This window comes from Entelurus aequoreus, linkage group LG01 (genome assembly GCF_033978785.1).
Source record: "Entelurus aequoreus isolate RoL-2023_Sb linkage group LG01, RoL_Eaeq_v1.1, whole genome shotgun sequence".
Classification (NCBI taxonomy): Eukaryota; Metazoa; Chordata; class Actinopteri; order Syngnathiformes; family Syngnathidae; genus Entelurus; species Entelurus aequoreus.
The window spans coordinates 76,812,766-76,836,691 of record NC_084731.1 but is presented as its reverse complement, the minus strand read 5'-3'; the positions used below and the strand labels follow the sequence as shown (position 1 = coordinate 76,836,691).

Below are 23,926 nucleotides of genomic sequence, written 5' to 3'. Positions count from 1 at the left end.
ATAACCCAGCGAGGGGGCAGAGGAGAAAAGAAAACGGCAGATCAACTGGTCTAAAAAGGGGGTCTATTTAAAGGCTAGAGTATACAAATGAGTTTTAAGATGGGACTTAAATGCTTCTACTGAGGTAGCATCTCTAACTTTTACCGGGAGGGCATTCCATAGTACTGGAGCCCGAAAAGAAAACGCTCTGTAGCCCGCAGACTTTTTTTGGGTTCTTGGAATCACTAATAAGCCGGAGTTCTTTGAACGCAGATTTCTTGCAGGGACATATGGTACAATACAATCAGCAAGATAGGATGGAGCTAGACCGTGTAGTATTTTATACGTAAGTAGTAAAACCTTAAAGTCACATCTTAGGTGCACAGGAAGCCAGTACAGGTGAGCCAGTATAGGCGTAATATGATTAAACTTTCTTGTTCTTGTCAAAAGTCTAGCAGCCGCATTTTGTACCAACTGTAATCTTTTAATGCTAGACATAGGGAGGCCCGAAAATAATACGTTACAGTAATCGAGACGAGACGTAACGAACGCATGAATAATGATCTCAGCGTCGCGAGTGGACAAAATGTAACGAATTTTAGCGATATTACGGAGATGAAAGAAGGCCGTTTTAGTAACACTCTTAATGTGTGACTCAAACGAGAGAGTTGGGTCGAAAATAATACCCAGATTCTTTACCGAGTTGGCTTGTGTAATTGTTTGGTTGTCAAATGTTAAGGTGGTATTATTAAATAGATGTCGGTTTTGAGCAGGACCCATAATCAGCATTTCCGTTTTCTTAGCGTTGAGTTGCAAAAAGTTAGCGGACATCCATTGTTTAATTTCATTAAGACACGCCTCCAGCTGACTACAATCCGGCGTGTTGGTCAGCTTTAGGGGCATGTAGAGTTGGGTGTCATCAGCATAACAGTGAAAGCTAACACCGTATTTGCGTATGATGTCACCTAGCGGCAGCATGTAAATGCTAAAGAGTGCAGGGCCAAGAACCGAACCCTGGGGGACTCCGCATGTTACCTTAACATAGTCCGATGTTACATTGTTATGGGAGACGCACTGCATCCTGTCAGTAAGATGAGAGTTAAACCAAGACAAGGCTAAGTCTGACATCCCAACACGTGTTTTGATACGCTCTAATAAAATATTATGATCAACGGTATCGAAAGCGGCGCTAAGATCAAGAAGCAGCAACATAGATGACGCATCAGAATCCATCGTTAGCAATAGATCATTAGTCATTTTTGCGAGGGCTGTCTCCGTAGAGTGATTTGCCCTGAAACCGGATTGAAAAGGTTCAGAGAGATTGTTAGACGCTAAGTGTTCATTTAGCTGCTGTGCAACAATTTTTTCGAGGATTTTCGAGATAAACGGAAGGTGGGACACCGGCTGGTAGTTTACCATGAGGTCAGGATCGAGGTTAGGTCTTTTGAGTAGAGGATGAATAACCGCTTTTTTGAATGCAAGAATAATGCAAGAAAACACCTTTTAAGAGAGGATTTTTCCCCCACTTCCTCGTTAATGACCATGCAAATCAAGGCTTTCTCAATCCTTGGACGCTTGCCATTGAGAATATAACAGGAGAGGAAGTGGACAAAATAATTGAATTAAAGAGATAAGGGCTGACATCACTCTTCAGAGAGCACTGGAGCACCGGGGTGTGTCATTAAAAACCCGGCGTGAGCAAAGGTTATGAGTGGAGGATGAAAATGTCAGCGACTGACAGGAGACAAAAACCAGTAAAGTTCCTGCTTGTGCGACAGAAGGACATTCATGTCGCCCTCTTACAGCACCGAGTGAAGATTCTTCGAGGTATCGCACCGTGACAGGTCTCCTGGCGATATGACTCGCACATCACTGTTACCATGGTTTCCAATGACCTTGCTGTTGGCGTATGTCGCGCGGAACGGTCCCAGATGGCCAGAATTGATTTCATTAGCAGAAATTCTTTTCAGCGGATCCATTTTTTTCCCTCTGAACGGATTCCCATTGTTACAGGCTGAGAGCAAGAAGGCTGATTTCTTGTTTTTTTACCGAGTACAGTTAAGTCCAATCGTAGTGTGAGTCGGAACTTGAACCTTAATTTGATTTGAAAATGTTACCGTTTGTTTTTAAAGCTTTGAATGGACCGGCCCCAAAGTACATCACGGACCTCATCCACATTTATGCTCCAGCTCACGCGTTGAGGTCCGAGGGCCAGTTCCAACTTTTGGGGCCTAAAACAAGGTTTAAAACTAGGGGAGACAGGTCCTTCTCTGTTGTGGAATGTTCTGCCCCCTCATGTCAAAATGGCCCCCACTATGATTGGGCCCCATTGATAATAACTATACCTCTTTCTTCCTCCGAACACAGATAAAGCATTTTCTCTATGGCAGAGCTCAGGCCTGTTTAGACTAAGGGACCTTTATATTAACAATGTCTTCGCTAGCTTCAGTCAACAATGGGAAAAGTTTAATCAACCTAACTCTCACCTATTCTGTAACTTTGCTAAAGCCAAATCGGTCTACACTTCCAAGAGCGTCTGCAAGAAGCTGCCGCCATCAAGGCGCCGCCATCTTGTTTCAAAAGAGCCTTACTTTATGTTTAATCGTTTTCTACCAAGCATACTTAGAAGCTGACCTGCTAAGTTTGTGCACCTCTTAACTCAACAAAATACTGAGGCAATCAATTTAGCAAGATTGTCTTCATGAATATGCAGAATGATAATGTGATTTATCAAGACTGAAAGTGTTTTGCTGCCGTTGTTTTTGCGTCTTTATTTTGCACATTTGGAAAGTGCGTGCAAACTGGCACAGTTAAGCATAAATAGGGGTGAGAAAGAGGCGAGCCGTGCAATCACAGAGGGCAGCGTGAGAATCTTTCGTCAACATATTTCAATCAATCAATCAAAGTTAATTTATATAGCCCTAAATCACAAGTGTCTTAAAGGGCTGCACAAGCCACAGCGACATCCTCGGCTCAGATCCCACATCAGGGCAAGAAAAACTCAACCCAGTGGGATACAATGAGAAAACTTGGAGGGGACCGCTGATGTGGGGACCCCTCCCCTGGGGGACCGGTGCAATGGACGTCGAGTGGATCTAGTTAAACGTGTGAGAATATTTTGACTGTCAGAAATAAAGTAGTAGCTATGACGTAGATCCAGCAATTAAGTTTTTGAGCTACTGAATGACCTAAAGCGATGCTTCTCAACATACACCCCCTTCTGTTACGTACAGGGGGAGTAGACGGCACAGACAACAAGGGAGTCGTATTTAGCTCTATGATTTATTTATATATATCACTATATATATAAATAACAAATAAATATTAATAAACAAGGGTATGGAGTGTGACTAAATCCAAGAGTGTGTATGGTGCACGACTATGTGTGAATTAACTGTTGTGTGTTACCGGGAGTCTTGAGCAAGAGGCGGAAGTCCTGGAGGCGAAAGGCAGGCTCAAATGTCCGTGAGACAGGCAGGTAGTCGGGGGTATAGCGAGGCGTCAAAAGGTCCGTGTCCAGGCGGGGGGTCGAGATCCAAGGGGCAGCCAGACAACCAGAGGGGAAACACAGGGGAGACGAGACGCACAGCTCGTCACGTGGAACGAAGGCAGACTGCAGGAAGGACGACAAGGAAGACACGAGACCAATCAAACACGACGGTACTCGAACAGATGACTACGTTCTGGCTATGGATAGCAGGTTGTGCAGGCTTATGAAGGCGGTCCTCTGATCAGCAGCAGGTGCGCTGATTGCTGGAGATTGATTGCAGCCGCTTGCGGCCGTCGGGCTGACAGGCGCTTGGCGCGCTCCTGGAGGTGCGCTCCTGGAGGTGCGCTCCTGGAGGTGCGCTCCTGGAGGTGGCTCATCAGAGCGCACAGATGAGTGAGCATTGGCATGCACCAGGGCCGTGACACCTTCGGATGAAGAAAACATTTTTCACCGCCCCACTCTGCACCGCGACTATAACTAGTATAATTTGTCTATAATATTGTTACACCGCTGCATAACTTAATGCACATTAAAGAAAACACACAAGAAAGAAATATAGATCAACTTACAACAAATAATAGTTTTTCAGTCTGTAACAAAAAAGATTTAAAAGATCAATTTGCCTGAAAAAAATGAATGAAATAAATCCTTATTTAAAGGCCTACTGAAATGAAATTTTCTTATTTAAACGGGGACACCATTCTATGTGTCACACTTGATCATTTCGCGATATTGCCATATTTTTGCTGAAAGGATTTAGTAAAGAACATCGACGATAAAGTTCGCAACTTTTGGTCGCTGATAAAAAAGCCTTGCCTGTACCGGAAGTAGCGTGACGTCACAGGTTGTGGAGCTCCTCACATCTGCACATTGTTTACAATCATGGCCACCAGCAACGAGAGCAATTCGGACCGAGAAAGCGACAATTACCCCATTAATTTGAGCGAGGATGAAAGATTAGTGGATGAGGAAAGTGAGAGTGAAGGATTAGAGGGCAGTGGAAGCGATTCAGATAGGGAAGATGCTGTGAGAGGCGGGTGGGACCTGATATTCAGCTGGGAATGACTAAAACAGTAAATAAAGACAAGACATATATATACTCTATTAGCCACAACACAACCAGGCTTATATTTAATATGCCACAAATTAATCCGCATAACAAACACCCCCTCCCGTCCATATAACCCACCAATACAACTCAAACACCCACACAACACACTCAATCCCACAGCCCAAAGTACCGTTCACCTCCGTAAAGTTCATACAGCACATATATTTCCCCAAAGTTACGTACGTGACATGCACATAGCGGCACGCACGTACGGGCAAGCGATCAAATGTTTGGAAGCCAAAGCTGCGTACTCATGGTAGCGCGTCTGCTATCCAACTCAAAGTCCTCCTGGTTGTGTTGCTGCAGCCGGCCGCTAATACACAGCTTCCCACCTACAGCTTTCTTCTTTGCTGTCTTCATTGTTCATTAAACAAATTGCAAAAGATTCACCAACACAGATGTCCAGAATACTGTGGAATTTTGCGATGAAAACAGACGACTTAATAGCTGGCCACAATGGTGTCCCAATATGTCCGCACAATCCGTGACGTCACGCGCAAACGTCATCATACCGAGACGTTTTCAGCAGAATATTTCGCGGGAAATTTAAAATTGCACTTTACTAATCTAACTAGGCCGTATTGGCATGTGTTGCAATGTTAAGATTTCATCATTGATATCAGACTGTGTGGTCGGTAGTAGTGGGTTTCAGTCGGCCTTTAAACTATGGACATTTTACAGAAAAAAATAATAAATAATTAAACAATAATACATTCAAATTGATCAGCAACATTAACTTGACTGAAAGATGCTAGGCACACAACCCTCCACTTTTCCCAAAAGTCCATCTTGTCAATTTTGTTGAGAGGCCAGTAGATCAATTCCATTTTTTAGATTTTGGGGAGTCTTGCAAAAAGAGCCTCCAAGGAAATTGAAGACAAGACGAGATAAAGAAGCAAAAACGGGAGCGACAGGGGAGATGGAGGGGAAGCGTCCGCCGTCGTTGAGAGCCAGACAGAAAACGTGATCGATTATGGTTGACCCTAGAAGTTTGCACGCGACTCGTGTCCCTTTTTCTCCATGAGTTTGCAACCTAGCGTTCAGTATATACCGCCGCGCATGAAGAGTGTGCCCATTCCCTCTTTGAATGGTTTTCATGCACTGATATTGCTTCTGCCTGGAAGTCAAACGCACATTTTGTGCAACGCGGAGCACTGCAGTGCCAGCTTGGAGGAGGTGACTGCCTGCTGCGGCTCACTGACTTGAGCTCCATTCAACGTGAGGGCCATTACTGAAAGAGGCAGCATGACACTGACAGAAAGGCAGCGATTGCGAACCCGCCATATTGTGTGTGTGTGTGTGTGTGTATGTGTATGTATGTGTGGGCGATAGGGCCACTGAGAGAGAGTATGCAAATTAATATCCATGTGCTGTACAGATTTGCAAAATGTAACTTTTATGGTTTGTTGACACCTAATAATTATGTAGTTTTGCTGTGGGCGCAGTGTGCATTGCGTGACTGTAGTGGCTCTGTGATGACGGCCTACAAGATGCAATTCAAAGGCCGCTACGGGGAAAAATATAATTTGCATAAAACAAACACCCATGCATTCGCAAACACGCAGACACCGGATTTGCAAATGAGGAAACATGTTGTGCAGGCTGACTTCTAAGTTCCGACAAAATTGCTTGCAGAAGAAAAACATTCCGCCAAGGACGCGGCGTATCTTTTTTTTTTAACCAGTGGAATTAATTACTTACAATGAGAGTGGATCTATTCAAATTCACCCAAGTGCTGTTTGTTCTGACACGTCCATGCTCATCCATATTCACCTGTGCAGTAATAGTGCTGGCTTGTGTTTGTAGGCCGAATGATCAGCACTGTTTGTCAGGAATTCAGAGTGTGTGTGTGTGTGTGTGTGTGTGTGTGTGTGTGTGTGTATGTGTGTGTTGTCTTTGATAACCTGGATTCAAGTCTGAGTCTGTCTTACTGTTGCAATGTTCAACTGTCAATTAAACAGTGTGCACTTTCCCTATAGATGTGTCCAACTGCCGTCACTAATATGAAAGAAGAGCTGAGCTACTTGTCGGTTAGAAAAACACAAAGGGGTGTACTTAGTGTTTCCCAGCAGGCACAAGACGTTGAAATAACGTTGACTATACATACATGTCCTTTTAAAACAACGTTGCAAAACAGTTGTATTTGTAAACTGAAACAACGTTGGTGTCTAACGTTGGATGCACGTTGTTGGTTGGGTAATGGCCAAATTTCATTGGTCAAACCAACATCAGAACCCAACATTGATGAAACGTCTTCAAAAAGCATGTTTCAACGTTGTATTTGTGTTGTAGAATATTGGTTGGAAAATGACCAAAATTCAATGGTCAAATCAACGTCACAACCTTACACTGAATAAACGTCGTCAAAAAGCATGTTGTTTCAACGTTTTATTTGTCTTGTAGAATATTGGTTGGGAAATGACCAAAATTCAATGGTCAAATCAACGTCACAACCTGACATTGATTAAACGTTGTCAAAAAGCATGTTGTTTCAGCGTTGTATTTGTGTTGTACAATATTGGTTGGGAAATGACAAAAATTCAATGGTCAAATCAACGTCACAACCTGACATTGATTAAATGTTGGTCAACATTTTGCTTTGATTACTTACTACTAGGGCTGTTAATCTTTGGGCACCACACGATTCGCTTCAATCCGATTCTTGGGGGTAACGATTCGATTCAGAATCAATTCTCAATTAAAAATTATTCTCGATTCAAAATCAATACTTTTTAATGACATTGGGCAAAATAGTTGTATTTGTAAACTGAGACAACATTGGTGTCTAACGTTGGAGCCACGTTGTTGGTTGGGAAATGACCAAATTTTAATGGTCAAATCAATGTCACAACCTGACATTGATTAAACGTCGTCAAAAAGCATGTTGTTTCAACGTTGTATTTGTGTTGTCAACTATTTAAATTGTCCTGAGGGAACTCTCCTGAAGGAATCAATAAAGTACTATCTATCTATCTACAGGTTGGGAAATTACCAAATTTGAATGGTCAAATCAACTTCACAAACTGACATTGATTAAACGTCGTCAAAAAGCATGTTGTTTCAACGTTGTATTTGTGTTGTAGAATATTGGTTGGGAAATGACCAAATTTCAATGGTCAAATCAACGTCACAACCTGACATTGAATAAACGTAGTCAAAAAGCATGTTGTTTCAACGTTGTATTTGTCTTGTAGAATATTGGTTGGGAAATGACCAAATTTCAATGATCAAATCAACGTCACAACCTGAAATTGAATGAATGTTGGTCAACATTTTGCATTGATTACTTACTAGTAGAGCTGTGAATCTTTGGGCACCACACGATTCGATTCAGTCCGATTCTTAGGGGTAACGATTCGATTCAGAATCAATTCTCAATTAAAAATAATTCTTGATTCAAAATCAATACTTTTTATTAACATTGGGTGCCAGTTCTATTGATTAACTACATTCTTCTATAAAATTGTCAAGTCAATAGTAATGTTTCGAGAAAAAAAATCAATTTTTTTGTCCTGTCCAGCCACTCAGACAAATCATATTGTTGATGTAGATTATCTATATCTGCTGTACAGATTTACTTTAGAAAAGAGAAGTGTTGGATACGTCTCTTGTTGCCTTATTTGTATTTGACTTTATTAAATGTTTGCGTATAATTTTATTCAACAAAACCAGTTTTCTTTTAAGCAATACAGAAATGTATCTGAGCTGTTTATCTATTTTATGGAGGAATGTAGTTAATCATAGAACTGACATTCACTGTAATTAAAAAAAGTATTGAGTTTAAATTGAGAATCGATTTTAATCAAATCGTTAATCCCAAGAATTGAAAATAATCGGAAACGTGAGATGCCCAAAGATTCACAGCCCTACTCGCTTGTGGACTATTGTGTGCCTAGCTCGGGGGTCGGCAACCCGCGGCCCTAGAGCCGCATGCGGCTCTTTAGCGCCGCCCTAGTGGCTCTCTGGAGATTTTTCAAAAATGTATGAAGAATGGAAAAAGATGAGGGGGGAAAAAAAATCAATTTTTTTGTTTTAGTATGGTTTCTGTAGGAGGACAAACATGACACAAACCTCCGTAATTGTTATAAATCACACTGTTTATATTAAACATGCTTCACTGATTCAAGTATTTGGCGAGCGCCGTTTTGTCCTACTTATTTTGGCGGTCCTTGAACTCACCGTATAGTCTGTTTACATGCATAACTTTCTCCGACTTTCTAGGACGTGTTTTATGCCACTTTTTCTGTCTCATTTTGTCCACCACACTTTTAACGTTGTACATGAGTGCACAAAGGTGAGTTTTGTTGATGTTATTGACTTGTGTGAAGTGCTAATCAGACATATTTGGTCACTGCATGACTGCAAGCTAATCGATGCTAACATGCTATTTAGGCTAGCTATATGTACATATTGCATCATTATGCCTAATTTGCAGCTATATTTGAGCTAATTTAGTTTCCTTTAAGTCTTCTTAATTAAATTTATATCTCATGACACATGTAATATGGCTTTTAATTTTTTGCGGCTCCAGACAGATTTGTTTTTGTTTTTTTGGTCCAATATGGCTCTTTCAACATTTTGGGTTGCCGACCCCTGGCCTAGCTGTTGTGTAGCTGCTAGCTCCTAGTAGCCTATAGCCTAGCATGCTTACCTTTTGCAAATGACTTTACTAGTCTTGACTGGAGGAATGTGTTTCATCATAGAACTGGCACCCAATGTTATTAAATCACGACACCCTGCTCACTAACTACATAATTTCGGTCTTTTTTATATCCGTCAAAAACATAACTGCATCGTCACGCTGGCGTTGATACAGCCCGAAGTGCCAGCTCTAATTTGCCACTGTGCAAACATCAGCGCAGGTGTTGAGCTTTGTGACACGTCTCCCTCTCTCTCTTTGTCCGTGACCAGGAGCTGACAAGCGTCCACGCGGCGCCATCCAAGCGGGTGACATCCAGAAGTCTCACGCTGCCCGATCAACCGAAAGAAAAGACAATGGCCTTGCATGGGGATGACACTTTTTGTGAGTATTTCCAGGTGGACACGTGTGTGTGAGTGTGTGAGTGTGGGTGTGTGTGTGTGTGTGTACGTGTGTGTGTGTGTATGATACAAGTCGCACTCTGGCCCTTCCAACTAACAAGCGCAGCTGCAACACGTGACAGAAAGCAGCTTGGCAACACAAGATAGTTCTCTCCAGATAAGACTTCCCGCCTGGCACATTTTTATTAAGGAAACTTGGCTATTGCCAGATAACTGTGTTCCAGGTGCTGGGCCGCCGCGCCGTGATAGCAACACCGAGGAAGCCACCTCCAGTTTGTTTTCAGACGATTGTGCGATAGCAAAGTGCACGCCGAACTTTCACAGTCCTGAGAGCATTTTGCTTTTGGGAACTTTCGTTACTCACTATACTCGCATCGCAATCAATTTTCCCATTGAAATATGTGCTTGGTTCCGAATAAAAACCCCCATTTGAACAGGTGCTTTTTAATAGGAAAAACAAACTTTTAGATAAGAAATATTGTATAAAAACTAGGGCTGTCAACGTTCTCTCAAAGGTGTGCACGGCAAATTTATGCCACGCAGAAAATCTAAAAATCCCATCTGCAGGCCTCGAATTTTTACTTTTTATGGTCAAGACAAGTGTTGCCTTAAAGGAGGGCTCATATTTTAGGGCACCAAGGCAAGTTTGAAGGGCACCAAGGCAAACATTATTGTATTTCGAGGCATATACTGCATATATATATATATATATATATATATATATATATATATATATATATATATATATATATATATATATATATATATATATATATATATATATATATATATATAGACTTGTCCAGGGTGTACCCCGCCTTCCGCCCGACCCCCCGCGACCCCGAAAGGGATAAGCGGTAGAAAATGGATGGATATATATATATATATATATATATATATATATATATATATATATATATATATATATATATATATATATATATATATATATATACTGTTTTTAATTCATTATTAATATCAACTTGCCTTTATCTCTATTTTTACATTTTGATAGAGGGAGGTATTTTTTGAATTATTTTTTAAGTTATGTACATTTATATGTACATGATGTATCAGACAGATCCATTAAGAGTTTGAGCAGAAATATGTCGTATAGGAATTAACTATACACAATAAAACCTTAACAAAATGCTGTGTCACATGAATGGTTTTTAAAGTAATAACTTTGTGACATTAAAAAAACACAAGAAATTACTTTTTGATATCAATCAAAAACTCAAAGCAGTTTGGCTAATGAAGATGAAGTCAAATAAACAAGATGTGTTCTTCTCCAACAACGTCTCCTTGTGGATCAGTGCAACAGTTTGGCCAACAAAAATAAAAAGGAGTGACACCTCACACATCGAATACACAATCTTCAAAGCCTGCGTTCAATTCGATGAGATGACAAAACATTTGAGCTAGTATTGATGTTATTTGAACACTGATACAGTTTGCAGGTAAATAAAGGAGGAGTGAACATCCCAGTAAACAAACTAAATACTTTATAAACAAGTTGTGACAACGTTGACGACACATCGCCTGCTGCATGTTTCCTCACCTCATTAACTCTCAGTCACAGCAGCTGATGGACGCTGTATTGAGAAAATAAAAGCAACAGCAAATAGTTTTCTCCTTCCCTGTATACTTTTAGTGTGGGGACTAGTGGGCCTGTCTCCAATATTGTCCACACCTGTCTCCATCTAAACACAGGGGGGTGGGGGGGGGGTAGTGGTTAAGAGGGCAATATATTTAAGCTAGAATTCACCAACTCAAGTATTTCATATATATATATATATATATATATATATATATATATATATATATATATATATATATATATATATATATATATATATATATATATATATATATATATATATATATATATATATATATATGTATATGTATGAAATACTTGACTTTCAGTGAATTCCAGCTATATATATATATATATTTATTTTATTATACATATAAATAAAATAAATACTTGAATTTCAGTGTTCTGGAGGCTATCCAGTAGATGGCAGTATTGTCCTGTTTAAGAGTGTCACAACATTGCTGTTTACGGCAGAAGAACTGCTTTATGGTAGACTAAACGTGACTGCTGTTGTTGTGTGTTGTTACCCCGTTGGGAGGACGTTAATGAAACTGCCTAACAATAAACCCACATAAGAAACCAAGAACTCGCCCTCGATCATTCTACAGTTATGACGTCATTGGGCAGGCAAGCTGTTTATATTGTGGGAAAGCGGACGTGAGAACAGGCTGTCCCCACTCAGGTCCGCATTGAGCTGGAGGGGGCGTGGCCTCCAGCTCCGGCTGAATACCGGGAGTTTGTCGGGAGAAAATTTCTGCCGGGAGGTTATCGGGAGAGGCGCTGAATACCGGGAGTCTCCCGCTAAAAACGGGAGGGTTGGCAAGTATGGTGTTGCTTGTCCACTAATATTATCAAGCCAAACGATGCTGGAGCGCATGCGCCTGGCTTAATGTTGCCTAGTTTTCGGTAATTAAAAAATTAGACGGTATTACAAACCGTCGGGAAATTGTATCACAAATTATCATTATACCGTTTACCGTTACATTCCTCATCCATTAACAAATAAAAAGTCAAGGGCGGTCACGGCATGTACTTGTCGTCGATGTTTGTAAATTTGGGCCCCATTGATAATAATAATAAGGCGGTCGTGGCTTTTGCCGAGGTTGCCGTGGTTAAATTCGAGCCCAGCTGCATCTGAACTCTAAACAAAATAAACACATTACAATTTATTCTGTATGGTTTTGCAATGCAACTCTGTGAGTGACAGGTGACAACAAGAGTGGCCCTGGCGGATAGAATAATGTTTGTCAACACTGTTCAACTATCGTCTGTCGAAATCAACCAATCAATCAATCAATGTTTATTTATATAGCCCTAAATCACAAGTGTCTCAAAGGGCTGTACAACCCACAACGACATCCTCGGTACAGAGCCCACATACGGGCAAGTAAAACTCACCCCAGTGGGACGTCAATGTGAATGACTATGAGAAACCTTGGAGAGGACCGCATATGTGGTTAACCCCCCCCCTCTAGGGGAGAACGAAAGCAATGGATGTCGAGTGGGTCTGACATAATATTGTGAAAGTCCAACACATCAGCAAAAGTCCAGTCCATGGTGGGGCCAGCAGGAACCATCCCGAGCGGAGACGGGTCATCAGCGTAGAGATGTCCCCATCCGATGAACAGGCTAGCGGTCCACCCCGGGTTGGGAGCAGAGTAGAAAAGAAAAGAAAAGAAACGGCAGATCAACTGGTCTAAAAAGGGAGTCTATTTAAAGGCTAGAGTATACAAATGAGTTTTAAGATGAGACTTAAATGCTTCTACTGAGGTAGCATCTCTAACTTTTACCGGGAGGGCATTCCATAGTATTGGAGCCCGAATAGAAAACGCTCTATAGCCCGCAGACTTTTTTTGGGCTCTGGGAATCACTAATAAGCCGGAGTTTTTTGAACGCAGATTTCTTGCCGGGACATATGGTACAATACAATCGGCAAGATAGGCAGGAGCTTGACCGTGTAGTATTTTATACGTAAGTAGTAAAACCTTAAAGTCACATCTTAGGTGTACAGGAAGCCAGTGCAAGTGGGCCAGTATAGGCGTAATATGATCAAACTTTCTTGTTTTTGTCAAAAGTCTAGCAGCCGCATTTTGTACCATCTGTAATCTTTTAATGCTAGACATAGGGAGGCCCGAAAATAAAACGTTACAGTAATCGAGACGAGATGTAACGAACGCATGGATAATGATCTCAGCATCGCTTGTGGACAAAATGGAACGAATTTTAGCGATATTACGGAGATGAAAGAAGGCCATTTTAGTAACACTCTTAATGTGTGACTCAAACGAGAGAGTTGGGTCGAACATAATACCCAGATTCTTTACCGAGTCGCCTTGTTTAATTGTTTGGTTGTCAAATGTTAAGGTGGTATTATTAAATAGATGTCGGTGTTGAGCAGGACCGATAATCAGCATTTCTGTTTTCTTAGCGTTGAGTTGCAAAAAGTTAGCGGACATCCATTGTTTAATTTCATTAAGACACGCCTCCAGCTGACTACAATCCGGCGTGTTGGTCAGCTTTAGGGGCATGTAGAGTTGGGTGTCATCAGCATAACAGTGAAAGCTAACACCGTATTTGCGTATGATGTCACCTAGCGGCAGCATGTAAATACTAAAGAGTGCAGGGCCAAGAATCGAACCCTGGGGAACTCCGCACGTTACCTTAACATAGTCCGAGGTCACATTGTTATGGGAGACACACAGCATCCTGTCAGTAAGATAAGAGTTAAACCAAGACAAGGCTAAGTCTGTCATCCCAATACGCGTTTTAATACGCTCTAATAAAATATTATGATCAACAGTATCGAAAGCGGCGCTAAGATCAAGAAGCAGCAACATAGATGACGCATCAGAATCCATCGTTAGCAATAGATCATTAGTCATTTTTGCGAGGGCTGTCTCCGTAGAGTGATTTGCCCTGAAACCGGATTGAAAAGGTTCACAGAGATTGTTAGACGCTAAGTGTTCATTTAGCTGCTGTGCGACAATTTTTTCGAGGATTTTCGAGATAAACGGAAGGTGGGACACCGGCCGGTAGTTTACCATGAGGTCAGGATCGAGGTTAGGTCTTTTGAGTAGAGGATGAATAACCGCTTTTTTGAATGCTAGGGGAACAGTGCCAGAGGAAAGTGATAAGTTTATAATATTTAACACTGATGGACCTAATAATACAAAAAGCTCCTTGATAAGTTTCCCAGGAATTGGGTAAAGTAAACATGTTGTTTGTTTTGTCTCATTTACACATTTTAACAATTCTTCCAATGTTATTTAATCAAAGAGAGAGAAAATATTTTGGAGGGCAGTGTCCGTCGTATATACAGTCGTATTTGTGTTAATAGAACCCAGTTGTAGCTGAGATGCATTGTTTTTAATCTCTTTTCTAATGACATCAATTTTCTTATTAAAGAAATTCATAAAGTCATCTACTGAGTGGGTGGAGCTACTGGGAGGAGTCCCTTGTTGGGTTAGTGATGCTACTGTACTAAACAAAAATTTAGGATAATTTTTGTTGAGGTGGATGAGATTTGAGTAATATTTAGCTTTAGCTGAGGTAAGCATGCGTTTATAAGTTATTAAACTATCACTCCATGCTTGATGGAAAACCTCAAGTTTAGTCGCACGCCATTTGCGTTCCAGCTTTCTACATGATAATTTCTGGGCTTTAGTTTCTTCTGTAAACCATGGGGTACGCCTTTTAGGGCCCTTTTTAGCTTTAGCGGTGCTACACTATCAATGGTGTCGCGCAGGGCGTCGTTAAAGTTGTTAGTGAGGTTATCAATATAGCCCACATAATTTGGGAATGGTGCCATTACCGAAGGCAGTAAGTCAGTAAGAGTCGTCGTTGTGGCAGCATTAATGTTGCGGCTGCTATAGTAGTTATTATTATTATTATTAGTTTGTTGACAATGAGTCAGAACTTCGAATTTTATAAGGTAACGATCGGACATTACTTTAGTGTACGGGAGTATCGTAACTTTGGAGGTGGTGACACCCCTGACAAGCACTAGATCTATCGTATTACCGTTGCGATGCGTGGGTTCATTTATTATTTGTGTAAGACCACAGCTATCAATTATAGTCTGGAGCGCCACGCATGGAGGGTCCGATGGGGTATTCATATGGATGTTAAAGTCTCCCATTATTATTATATTGTCGGCGTGCGTCACTAGATCAGCAACGAACTCTGAAAATTCTTTGATAAAGTCCGAATAGGGCCCTGGGGGGCGGTAGATGACAGCCAGGTGCAGAGGCAGCGGTGTGACAAACCTCAAAGTAAGCACCTCAAACGAGTTATATTTATTATTTAGGTCCGAGGTAAGGCTAAAGTTTTTGTTGTATATTAGTGCAACACCCCCACCCCTTTTAATGGGACGGGCAATATGCGTTCCCGTATAGCCAGGAGGAGACGCCTCACCCAGCGCAAAAAATTTGTCTGGTTTGAGCCAGGTCTCGGCTAGACCAACGACATCAAGATTGTTGTCTCTAATGACTTCATTAACTAATAACGTTTTGGAAGACAATGATCTTATGTTTAAAAAGCCCTTATTATAGGTAGTGGGCTGTTTTGAGGAGTTTTTGTTGAAAGTATCCGTAGTAGCAATATTAATAATGTTACGTTTATTATGCGTAGTGCACTTTAAATAATTTCGACCATATCTAGGAATTGATATGACAGGAATTTTTAGATTGTTTGCCACCTCAGTAAAATGCATGTCCACCTCTGACGCAGAAAAAACATTATGTGAGTTGTTTATTATTCTAAGAGAATTGCTATGTGTGCAGGGATTATCCAGTCTGGCACCGGCTAGTTCTAGCTTAACAGACTCCTTATTAGTGCTTCTTTGAGGATTAGCCTTTAGCGTTAGCCCCGCTAACAACAACGCCTTTAGCTTTGTTGTTAGCCCCGCCCGACATCCCCGCTTCTGCTTCCGAGCACACCGCTTACGTCTCTTTCGTTGACGGTCTCCGCTGGTAGTCGACTCCGCTGCTTCAAAGGCCACTGCTGGATGTAGCTCGCGAAGAATTCCCAAGCTAGCGAGTAGGTCCACCGTACACGCATCTTTCAGCCCAAAATGGCCCGATCTCTCCACATCCAGAATCGTAAGTCGGTCGTAAGTGATCACGGAGTGAACACGCTGTGAGCCAGCCATGAAATTGACTGAATTGACGGGTATTTTTGCCAAATCGGTCTACACTTCCCAGAGCGCTTGCAAGAAGCTGCCGCCGTGAAGCGCCGCCATCTTGGAAAAAAACAAAAACAAAAAAACAACAAAAAAAAAAACAACAACAAAAAAAGAAAACAATAAGGACATGAATTCCATCAATCACTTTATTGAGCAAAACTGTTTGTAACCGCGCCAAAAAACTTCTATCTAATAAACTGGTCATTTTCTGCCGTCCAAACCAGGTTCAAACCAACTCTTTGCCATCGGTCATATCAACAGCAGCTGCTCCTCTGTCCCACCTGTGCCAACACACACTCATGGCACTTAGCCAGTGATGCGTTTATGGCCACGCTAAAAGTCGGACAACTCCAACATCCCGCAATGTCTAACACGCTGCATTTTACTCCCTTACATTTACTTATGTAACTTTTTGGAAAATTTTTATTTGTCAGAGTAGTTTTAATAAAATATACTTTTTACTGAAGAAATACTACTTTTACTCCGTTACATTGACTTTCATTCCGATCGTTACATTTATTATAATCTATTAATTAAGGCTTGCAAAGACTATTCATTTGTCAGCGAGCCTTCTTCCGGCTGGCCCTGTCACATGACTCTGTTTGACCAATCCAATGCAAGCTTTAGTGAAGTTTGATTCCATCCCACCAATCAAACGCAGCCTGACATTCTACCGGGCGAATAACAAGCCAGTATGTGTGTATATATATATGGATATATATATAGGAGCTATATACATATAGAAGCTGAAATAGGTCAGTATTTGAAAGTATGTGGTAAATTGAAACCTACTTGTTTGATAAGTGTCAGAATGTTGCCAAACAAGAAAATTTGATGACATGCCATGACGTCAGCACACACCGGCTGTTTGAGACAACTGGTAAGCAGACACCTCCTAAAAACGATCTTTTTCAATGCCTCTAATGTTAACAACAACCAGACGTGTCATTCAAAGAAATTGAAAAATTACCAACAACACTAAATAGCAGTGGAAAGTTGTACTTATCCGTTAGATCCGGAGCTTGAAAGTTACTCGCGCCAGCTTATTAGCATGTAGCATTCTCTTCCTCTACTTCATTCTAACATAGCTAAACGAGCTCATTTGACCACAATCGCCCTCTAGTGTACGAGAGTCACACTGCGTTTGGCCATCAGTCACATTACAGCAGGGGTGTCAAATTCGTTTTCATTGAGGGCCACGTTGCAGTTTTGACTTCCGCTTGTAACATTAATAAGAGAAACATACATGTACAAGGATTAGCTGCACGATTACCTGTGCATTTGATTAGTAAATGTATATTTGACCTACACTGTAAGGAAAAAAAATCTGAGGATTTTCCGGTCAAAAACATGGCAGAATGTTACCATCAAATTTACAGTAAAATGGTCACACTCTATTTTACTGTAAAATTCTGGTGATAGTTTTTCTGCATGAAAAATATAGTTTCTGTTTTAACAGTGTATTACTGTAAATGTAAAAATGGTACCACAGTTTTTTTTTTTTTTCGGTAGGATTCTGAAGACCGAGCTGTTTTTGAAAAAAAAAAATATATATATATTGTCATGTTTACAGTGTACAATTTGATGGATAACTTGCTTTGAAATCATAAGGCTGAGTAGATATTTATGTCTGTTTTTATCCCAATTTTTTTTAGAATGTATAATAATATAATATCTGTTGCATTATTAGATGGATAAAGTTTGAAATATATATAAGTGCAGGCATTATATGTATTTTTTTCTCCCTGTCAAAATAAAAAAAGAAAGATAAACTACTTTATTGGTGCATATTATTTCCAAGCTTTCACAGGCTATTTTTGCATAAATAGACAATATTTAAGTGAACATAATTTGCGATTACATGGAGTACATGTATTTTTTTTCTCCCAACATAGAAAGAAAGATTACATTTAGTAAGAAAATTTGCAGTACTTTATTGATACATATTATTTCCAGGCTTTCGAGGGGCAAACAAAATGATGTGGCGGGCCAGATTTGGCCCCCGGGCCTTGAGTTTGACACCTGTGCATTAGAGGATAAAAGCATGGAAACTACAACTTCGCATGTCGGTGTGAAAATAGAAGGAACTGAATCATTGAACAAATGAGACTAATTTAGTACATAAGTGGAATTGGGGGTTAAATCACCAAAAATTATTCCCGGGCGCGGCCACCACTGCTGCTCACTGCTCCCCTCACCTCCCAGGGGGTGATCAAGGGTGATGGGTCAAATGCAGAGAATCATTTCGCCCACCTCACAATCATTGGTACTTTAACTTGAACTTTAACATGACGTCAGACAAGGGAGCACAACTCTTCAATGATGACTTTCAAACCAGTAAGAAGAACATTTATATCATGTGCTGTCATCTCCATCGGTCGGCCGGGGGCAAGTTTTTCAAGGCGCAAATGTACTTTATCGAAATTTTAAAAATATGGCTTTTATTCTGCGAAAAACTGCCATGGAAACGCAGCGAATGATTTCCAAATCCAAATGTTTTGTTCCACAGTAATTGTTTTTATTGGACTTTATGATCGTCATGTTCAGCCATGACGTCATTATCAGTAAAAAAGTACGTAAAGTACCTCCATTTGCATTTGTTGCCTCTGTGCCTTTTAGGGAAATGTTGACAAACTTCTGGTTGGCTAAAAAGATGACTAGTTTATAGTTGCAGCTGTTGGTTTGGTGTGTGCTCCACACCCTGTAAATTGTGTTTTTAAAAAAATCACAGACAGAACCACATATTTTCTTTACGAGATTGTTTTTCATTCCCGTAAATGTGTGGAAAGGCAAAGAACATTAACCGGCTGGGGAATATAATCTTTTCACTGCACTGAACTGAAAAAGAGACGCTCCAGAAACGCAGCGTGGAATCCAAAGCCATCCTCCTTCTTCATGTCAGCTTTTGTCTCCGCTGACAGGTTACCACTGACGTCTCGTAATCTGCACGGTCAAATAACTGACAGTGGCGGCAGGGGAGGCTTGGGAGGGGCCACGGTGGGCTTATGAGGGGGGGGGGGGGCAATCGTCTGCCGAGCTGTGGAGTTTAAATAAAGCGCAGCAGTGTAGTAACTGAACTTTAAACAGATGCAAAGCTTACCTTCAGTCTCCCCGCTACTGCTCTGACTAAATCCTTGTTTGCTTGTTTCTACTTGCGTCTCTCGTGCTCCGCAGAGGGCTTTAATGCAGCAACTCTTCCCCTACCAAATAACGCTTGCTTCCCCGACACCTGAAGACGCTAGAATCGTGTATCAATTAGGGAGGAGGACTGAATTCTCTGCTCTAAAATCCTGTAAAATCAATCGTGACCTTACTTTAATGCCTTCTATGGCACCTGACGTCACGTCCGGTTGAAGACTCAGCTTCGGCTTAAGCATTTGGTGGGGAAACAAGCGCTTTTCCATGTCAGAAAAAAAATCAAGAAGGACTAGAAGAGGCTATTCCTGAAGGAATTGCGTGTGAATGCTCCAATGATGACGTTGAACTGAAATGCTGAGAGAATGTAGTATGAATGTAAGAATAGTTTGAATGTTGGAATGGTTTGAATGTTGACGAGTTTGAATTTCCAGGAAAAACAGAAATTGGTTTGGAACTTGGGAAAGTGTTAGTTGGATGAGTGGAATGTGTTGAAGGTGGAATGGTGTGAATCAGTTGAAAAATTTGGGAGTTGTGGAAGTTTAAAAAAATGGACAGTTCATTTTGAATGGGGAAAATGTCCCTGAAAACTGGGAAATCTTGGAAATCTGGGAGTTTAGAAAAAAAACTGTTGAAGGAGAGCACACAATTTTGAACAGGTTGAATATTTTGGAGTTGGAACAGTTTGAATTGGATAAAACTTAGAAAAATGTCCCATTCATTTCAATGGGAATTTGATGGAAATTTGAGAATTTCTGGTATTTTTTGGAAAATGTTAAAAGACTTGAACGAGTTGAAATGATTGGTGTTGGAATTTTTCATATCAGTCGAGAAATGTTGAAGTAGTAACATTTCTCATTGAGAGATGGTATTTAGGAATTCCAGGAATTTCGGGAAAACCGGGAATTTTTCCAGTTAAAAAAACAACTTGTTTTTTTTGTCCTGATTAAGAGGAATGTTTGGACGGTGGAACGGTTGAAGTGGGTTGAAAAATGTGGAAGGAATAGTCGTCAGAAAAAAGGGTGAAAAAAGGGTTTGAAAAAAGGCAATTCTGGGAATTTCTGGAATTGTTTTGAACTGGAATCATTATAGTTTGAATTTCCAAGATGAGTGGAATATGTTAAAGGTGGAATGGTTTGAATCGGTTGAAAAATGTGGAAATGGTGGAAGTTTGAAAAATGGCCAATTCATTTTAAATGGGAAAAATGTCCCGGAAAACCTGGAATTATGGGAAATCTGGACATTTTTGGAATTTGTCAAGGGAAAGGCCGCAATTCCCAAATAATCTGAACAGTTTGAAGTAGGAACGGTTTGAATCGGATAATAAATGTGGAAGGTAGAGCGCGCCAAAATCTGCAGAAGAATAATAATAATAAATACATGCATTTTGGTGTAGAAAACCATACGTGTGAATGCTTTGGAGCATCCAATGCTGAAGTTGAACTGAAATGCTGAGAGAATGTAGAATGGATGTAATAATACTAGTTTGGATGTTGAATTGTCTGAATGTTTTGAAATGGGAACAGTTTGAATCGGATAAAAAATGTAGGAGTTGTGGAAACTTCGAAAAATGTCCCATTGATTTCAATGGGAATTTCATGAATTGAGACTTTTATTAGTAGGTTGCACAGTGAAGTACACATTCCGTACAATTGACCACTAAATGGTAACACCCGAATAAGTTTTTCAACTTGTTTAAGTCGGGGTACACTTAAATTGATACATGATACAGATATATACTATCATATATACTATCATCATAATACAGTCATCACACAAGATAATCACATTGAATTATTTACATTATTTACAATCAGGGGTGTGGAGGGGCTGGGGGGTAGGATATGGACAGCAAGTAGTGGACATATAGAGAGAGAGAGAGAAAGAGAGTGAGAGAGATAGAGAGAGAGAGAGAGAGAGAGAGAGAGAGAGAGAGAGAGATCAGAAGGCATAAGAAAAAGTATCTGCATTTGATTGTTTACATTTGATTATTAGCTATCCGGGGAGGGTGTTAGTTTTGGGTTGTAGCTGCCTGGAGGTGAACTTTTAGTGCGGTTTTGAAGGAGGATAGAGATGCCCTTTCTTTTATATCTGTTGGGAGCGCATTCCACATTGATGTGGCATAGAAATAGAATGAGTTAAGACCTTTGTTAGTTCGGAATCTGGGTTTAACATGGTTAGTGGAGCTCCCCCTGGTGTTGTGGTTATGGCGGTCATTTACGTTAAGGAAGTACTTTGACATGTACTTCGGTATCAGGGAGGTGTAGTGGATTTTATAGACTAGGCTCAATGCAAGTTGTTTAACTCTGTCCTCCACCTTGAGCCAGCCCACTTTAGAGAAGTGGGTAGGAGTGAGGTGGGATCTGGGGTGTAGGTCTAAAAGTAACAATGTGAAAATTTGGGAATTCCGGGAAAAGAGGGACTTTTTTAGAAAATGGTAAAAAAAAATTATGTTCTTGAATAGTTGATGTTGGAATTTTTCAAAACGGTCGAGAAATGTTGAAGGAGTAACATTTTTAATTCAGAAATGGTATTAAAGTTAAAGTCCCAACGATAGTCACACGCACTAGTTGTGGTGAAATTATCCTCTGCATTTGACCCATCCCCATGTTCACCCCCTGGGAGGTGAAGGGAGCAGTGAGCAGCGTGGTGGCCGCGCTAGGGAATTATTTGGTGATTTAACCCCCAATTCCAACCCTTGATGCTGAGTGCCAAGCAGGGAGGCAATGGGTCCCATGTTTATAGTCTTTGGTGTGACCCGGCCGGGGTTTCAACTCACAACCTTGCAGGTCTCAGGGTGGACACTCTAACCATTAGGCCACTGAGCAGGATTACGGAATTCTTGGAGTTTTGGGTAAACCGGGAATTTTTCCAGTTAAAAATTTTGTGGCGAGCCATAAAGTGAAAGTCTGGCACAATGCCATGCCCACATCCCAAGGCACGGGCAAAATTCCTTCACAATTAATCATCGGCCAGCTGTCGAGTATGTGTCGTTTTAATCGCAACTAATTCGGTCTAAGTTCGTTAAAGTACCGTCCCTGTTTTTGGCACCCAAAAAATGGACGACGTAAACCAAGATGGCCGCGTTCCTGTTTGTTTTCAAATATGGGTTGTTAAGACTTTTACGTGTCACTCCAGCAATTTCTCTGACAATATGTGAATCTGGTCAGGGTGATCATTTTCAATTTTCAAGGGGGCTCTATAGAGGTAATTTAGAAATTTTGCATTTGGCAACGCAAAAATGTAAAAACATTTTTTTACAGGACCTGATGCACGCTTGCACAAATTGGTGGGTTTTCATGCCTCAAAAATGCGTTCGAAGTGTCACGTAGCTTGACTTGACTTGCAATTATCTTCCAAATCCCTAACGGGCAGTGTGTTTGGCTCTCTGTCTTCATGAAAAAGAAAGCGCTTCCTGCGTGTAGTGGAGGATGTAAACTTGTCAACAATGGCGTCTGAAGCCACATCCACTTTAGTGTTGGAGCTGGAACAACCGTGAATTCCGGACTATAAAACAGATAATCTATGTATTTTTCTTCAAAGACGGCCATAATGTAAATAATCTCTAAACAAAAACGAGCAAATATACTGAAAAAGTAATGTATTTCTTATGCTATGGTGCCATCTTTTGGACGAGTTTGCTCACTGCAGGTGCTGCGGGGTGGACGTCAACAGTTTAGTGCTTTGGACCAGAAGTACAAGTGTTGTTCCGTGTTCTAGTCATCCATAGTGTTTCTACTCGTATGGATTCTTCTTGAATCGCTCCATGCAACGTTTGTAAGTTTTACAATATAACTAAAACTATTTTTACTGACTAAACCATCCCAAGTGTGATGTCTGTCGGAGTGTTTTCATGCACATTTGCACGTGCTGTCGTAATGTAATCAAGCTAGCATCGTTAGCATTAGATAAGATACTAAAACTTTTACGAGTGTCTGTGTTAGTATTAATAACTCACAATGTCATTTATCTTTTTGCATTATTTCAGTTTTGGAAATTTACCAAAACGTCATCGTGGAGTTATGAAGTTTGTTCAGCTGATTAGAGAGCTAGCTTCCGCAGCTAGTGGGTCCATGACGATGACTTCCATTTTGTTTGATCAACAGTTTTACTGCCCTGTTACAGAAATCGTTTAGAAAGAATTAACATATAAATTACAAAATATTTCTGTGTAAATAACTCATTTCACAACGTATGTATCTGCGACTTGTAGTCTAGTCAGCTAATATGTAGAAACATTTATTTTTCGTCGAAAATATAGTGGGTGCGGCTTATATGCCAGTGTGGAAAACACAGTATGTAATTGCAAATAAACAAAAACGTAAAATAACTATTGTAACTACCTGCTGGTGTTGATGTTTACGTTATGTGTTATTGATGTTTAGCGCT

The 23,926-nt window shown here is 40.6% G+C and overlaps 1 protein-coding gene across 5 annotated transcripts in view; it reads left to right on the top strand.

Moving 5' to 3' along the window:
• The window catches only part of xirp2a (xin actin binding repeat containing 2a), a 158,094-nt gene that overhangs the window by 51,297 nt on the left and 82,871 nt on the right, over positions 1 to 23,926 (top strand). For 2 of the 5 annotated variants that reach the window (XM_062058621.1, XM_062058629.1), the window contains exon 2: positions 9,492 to 9,603. The exons of 1 other annotated variant lie outside the window; for it this stretch is intronic. In XM_062058621.1, coding sequence (XP_061914605.1) covers positions 9,492 to 9,603 — 112 coding nt within the window. Of the gene's footprint in view, positions 1 to 8,748; positions 8,875 to 9,491; positions 9,604 to 23,926 lie in introns of those variants that run through there. 2 more of the 5 variants (XM_062058637.1, XM_062058647.1) reach the window with 2 other exon arrangements.